At 34.4% G+C, this 5000-nt stretch overlaps 1 protein-coding gene across 6 annotated transcripts in view; it reads left to right on the top strand.

Annotated features, from left to right (window-relative positions):
• The window catches only part of LOC138018560 (WD repeat-containing protein 41-like), a 43931-nt gene that overhangs the window by 18535 nt on the left and 20396 nt on the right, over positions 1-5000 (top strand). For all 6 annotated transcript variants that reach the window (XM_068865261.1, XM_068865253.1, XM_068865244.1 and 3 more), the window contains 3 exons: positions 54-122; positions 3491-3601; positions 4514-4668. In XM_068865261.1, coding sequence (XP_068721362.1) covers positions 54-122; positions 3491-3601; positions 4514-4668 — 335 coding nt within the window. The remainder of the gene's footprint in view (positions 1-53; positions 123-3490; positions 3602-4513; positions 4669-5000) is intronic.

Below are 5000 nucleotides of genomic sequence, written 5' to 3' on the forward strand. Positions count from 1 at the left end.
TTTGAAATTTGAAATTTAATTTTTTTAATTTTTTAATTGCCTTTTAATTGCAGCTGATGTCCATTCATTGTTGCCAATAAAAAACAACCGAATAGTGGCAGCATCCAATAAGTCATCCTTGGGTGAGTGAGTCTAGGGCTACCTCCAGAAACTTCCACTTAAGTGCCATCTGAAAACGCACCTCTTTAAAGAAGCTTTTTACTAATTTGTATCATGATAATTATTACTATCTCAATATATAATTATTGTATATTTCAATTGTATAATTATTTCAGTTTGATCATAGTATATTTTTAATAATTATTATTTCTAAAGATACCCTGGATTTAGTTATTATATATAGATAGAAATCATGTAATGTACTCTTGATCATTTCATGGGATTAAGCGCACAATATAAGAATTCAATTATTATTATATTATTATTATTAAATTGAATCATTATCCAGTAAATTCCACACGGTCTGTGTTTTAGGGAATAGACAAAACCTTCCAGAAACTTCTAAAAATAAATTAAAAAGTCTTTTCTCTTACAGTCTATAATTTGCACATCCACTTTCACTGTTTTGACTTCTTTCATTTGAAGAGATATGGTTTAGAATTTCTCATGAAAGAAAGTAAATAAAGAAAAGATTCAAACGGCCAGACAAAGTAATATCAGAGAAGCTAGAGTTCACTGCTGGTGCTGCCTCTTAATGTTTGAAAAAGAACCCACTCAATGGAGTTTCCATTATCCCTTTTATGATGGGAGTTGACCTTAAGGTTGCTCACACAAGTTTCAACAATTTGGAGGTAATGTCTTATTAGAAGGGTGAACTCTACAACATTTATAATTATTTAACAAAATGACAATGTTATGGTACCTAATACATGTAAATGCAAATATTTCACCACGTTGATTGCCTGAGAGCACATCAATTTATCCCAAACAGAGTGCAGAAAAGTTAAATTAGCTAGCTAGCTTGCAATAAAGGAAAGTTTTTTGCATGTATGTCGTTATAATAAGTAATATTATTGCAATGTGCAATTTGGAATAAATTAATAAACATTTGTAAATTTTCAAAGACTACAAACTGAATTGTTGTTCATCTTTGCAAAAATTAACTTGTACTTATTTGTTCCAAATTGCACTCAAAATCATGTGATTACCTGTACAAATGAAACATCAATAATTTCTTAACAAGATGCACTCGTTGATCTGACCTAATAGGTCATGATGGCAACAAAAGAGCCACCTAACAACACTGTAAACTATATGTTATCTTTAAATGCTTGTATCTTAAAAACTGTTTATTTCTGTCAAGTAATTAGCATGCTTATAGGTAAAACTCTCTGCAGAATTTAAAAAATTCTTAACTGCAGCTTAAGAGCCACCTAAATATTTTCCAATATTGTGAATTCAAGGTAACTGTGAATCTGCTCCACAGAATTTTCTCCTTTGTTGCTATGGTTACATGTTACATTATTGTTGAGCAATTTTTGGTGTTTCATATGGTACATTAACTTTGCCTTTACATGAAACAGTTGCAATGGGTAGATTCAATCCTTCCAATAATTGGTACATGCAGTTTAAAACTAATTCAAGCCTCCTTAAAGTGCCTCTCAAGAATTTTTATTCCACAAAGTCAAATTTCAGCACCTTAAAGCTAGTGACACACAGTTCAACCTTGTGCAACATTTGTCACTAAACTAATAAATTAAATGTACATGCAAAACTTTCAGTGTTGATTGGCTAAGAGCACATCGATTAATTCCAAACAGATTGCAGAAAAGTGAAATTAGTGCAAGTAGTTTATTATAAATTAGTGCATTAATTAATAAACTTTAAGGTGAAATTTTTGCATATGCATGTAGATCATTAATATGTATTTGCATGATTTTCCTTGTGCAGTTTTGGAATAAATAAGCACTTCTAAATTAAGAATGAAGACTACAAATTTCACTCACACTACGGGCTGACATGCAATTTTGTTTGTCTTTCAAAAAATTTACTCATGCTGAATTTCAAATTGCACTCAAAGTCATGGCATTACCTTGACAAATGCGACGTGATGTTGTAGCTTGTTGAATGACAATGTTTACACCTGTTGAGTGACTAGTAAAATTAATACATGCAACTTTCATTGAATGAGAACTATGATTCCTTCCATTTTTGGCGGCAATTTGGAAATGATTAAAGTAAAAATAGGTTGATGTCATTTTGCGCTGCAAGTGTTAATTGTTGCAGTAATCCTGAAATTCCATCAAAGAAAGTCAAAGAAACACACTATTTGGACGTGAGAATGGACTTAAAAGTAGAAAATTGTTTGGAGGGCATATCACACCCTGATGGCAGAACTCTGAAACTTTGATGTTTACAGAAACATTCGTGGCACAACTTATCACACATCCAAAGAATCAATTGCAAATAAATCTGATTCTTCACTATCACATGCTACCAAACTGACACCCTTCAGACTCATGTGAAAACGAGACAGGAATGCAATAGGTTATCCCATAGAACAGGGTTAGGATGATATGGGAATGGTATGGGGCACACCCATACCATTCCCATACAAGATTCTATGGTGAATGTACGGATTTTTGCCAAATACGTAGCAATCCCATAGGAAGAGACAATAGAATGACAGTAGTTCAAGACAGTGACTGGGTTTGCTATGGAAGGCAATAGCCCATATCAAGTCCATGTAATAAACATATATGGGCCATAGCTTTGCCCATACATTTGGACCATTTCCAAACCTGGACCATATATGTTCCATACCATTTGATTCCGTAAGGGTAGCAATGCTCTACAAGGAGCAACTGGTTGCATTAAATGTAGAACTCATCGGTATTTTCATTCAACTGCATTCAACAATGTTCAACGTGTTGAATGAACTAGCTATTTCCACATTCAACACTACTGGTACATGAAGCACTTTTCAACATTTGTTGAACACTGGAGCTGCAACATCTGTTGATCAACAAATTATTTAATGTTGAAGTGTGTATCACTGGCTCAAAACATGTCTTTTACATGTACATTAACTGGTTGCAGTTACACTTCTAAAAGCCCGCATGACTTGTCAAAATTGGCAGTCATTTTTTCCCCAGCCAAGCTTGTGAATTGCATGGGTCTATCCTTGGGATGACATCACAAGCTGTTTTGCATTCCAGCTTTGTATTAGTTTATATGCATTACAATGCAGTTTGTAACATCACGTAAGGAATAGACTCACTGTAGCTCAGCTGAACAAAGGACTGCTAGTTTTGCTAATTTTTTTGGTGTAGCTGACTTGGAATTTCAAGGTGACAACAAGTGAATCGATTTATCTGAACAATGAAAGACATCTGAGGTTAGGGTCACTATAAAAATGCCACTGATTTGTCCCTCTTTTGAACTATTTGTATGTGTCTAGATAGAGGATTGAAGCTACATAAAGTGACTGGACAATTTTCCTCCCTAAAGTAAATCTAGAAATATTGTTTTTCTTTTCCTTTATTTTCAGTGGTATATTCCATAGAAAGGACCACTGACGATCCTGAAAAGTTTAAAATTGTAGAGATTAAGAAACTTTCCCCTCACAGGGAAGCTATTAGATGTCTCATTAATGTGGCAGGTTAGTCCAAGGTCCTACATGTACACTGTACATGTAGCTATTTGTAAATATTGTTGGAATTCGAAATATATTGTCTCAAGTTGAGTTTGAGGATACTGGTAAGATTACAGAAAGGTAATGTTGCTACAGTGAAATGACCATTGTTTGACAGATTAGGACAGATTGTGCAAGTCAGTAAACCTGTGAAATTCTCACGCCTGACTCAGGCACCAGAATTAAGCCAGCAATATTCCAAACAAATTCGAATTTTGAACTGGGGCTTGATTTGAATTTTGCATTATTCATCCAACGAACAAATTATTGAAATGATTACTGAAGTCAAATTAGCAATAATGAACTTATTAATTAATCCACTCGTGAGAGGAATGCTTGACCTGTTTTGACTGTAATACTAAAGACTATAATATGGAAGACGAGTGTTTAATTTGGGAGAAGAAGAATGTTAATCATTCATATAAATGTTCACTACATTGGAGCCAAGTATAAAAGCTTGTTAAGATTGTTCAGGGTTCATAACTGTGATGATCTAAGAGCTTAACATTCTTTTTATCCCAGTCTCAATGGCATTCCACTTGTGACGTGTTCTCTGCTATCAGTCATTAACAGCAGTTAAAGGTCCAGTAGAATACAGCATTGTCTGATTGGCCTATTTAATTTTGATGATTAGACTCACAGTAGGTCTCGGCAGAATTCTCACACTGCATAGAGAGTTCACTGCATGGCTCAATGTTGTTGTCTGCGTGACCTAGGGATGATCATGTAGATGTAGATGATTTTCGAACTGATTGTAGAACCTCTGCCTTCTTCTATTATTTTAGTTAATTGAAATAAAACACCAAACAATCACTTATTTAGTAAAAAGCTCTTGACAAGAAGGTTCTCATTATTCCTTTCACTTTCCTTTGACATTAGATAGCATGTTTGCTTCCGCATCACTTGATGGAGCAATTGTCCTTTGGAGCTCACACAGTCTTTCTTACACAAGACAGTTCAATTATGTCAAGAATTATGAAGGACCAAGTCATACGTACCCCTCCAGTACTCAGCATGTGTTTACTGTAGATCAGGTATGGTATGGTGTAGGCTAATAGCATAAAATGGCCTCAATGTACATGTACAGTAAGGATGAAAGTGTGACTTCTCATAAGTTACTCACATTCTTTCTTGTTCACTCGCCATCTAATCGTAGCTAAAAACAAAAAGCAATCTTGGTCTTTAACGTGATAGCATACATACATGTATGTGAAGGAATGTAAATTAATTCAAAGTCATGTCACGTTAAGTAAGGGTTATCTGCCTGAAACGAATATCAGAGGTGATTAAATCTGATATCCCCGAGTGAAAGGTCGATAAAATGCTTATTTTACATTGGTGAGGTTTTCTAGAAAATATGCACTGT

This window comes from Montipora capricornis, chromosome 2 (assembly GCF_036669925.1).
Source record: "Montipora capricornis isolate CH-2021 chromosome 2, ASM3666992v2, whole genome shotgun sequence".
Lineage (NCBI taxonomy): Eukaryota > Metazoa > Cnidaria > Anthozoa > Scleractinia > Acroporidae > Montipora > Montipora capricornis.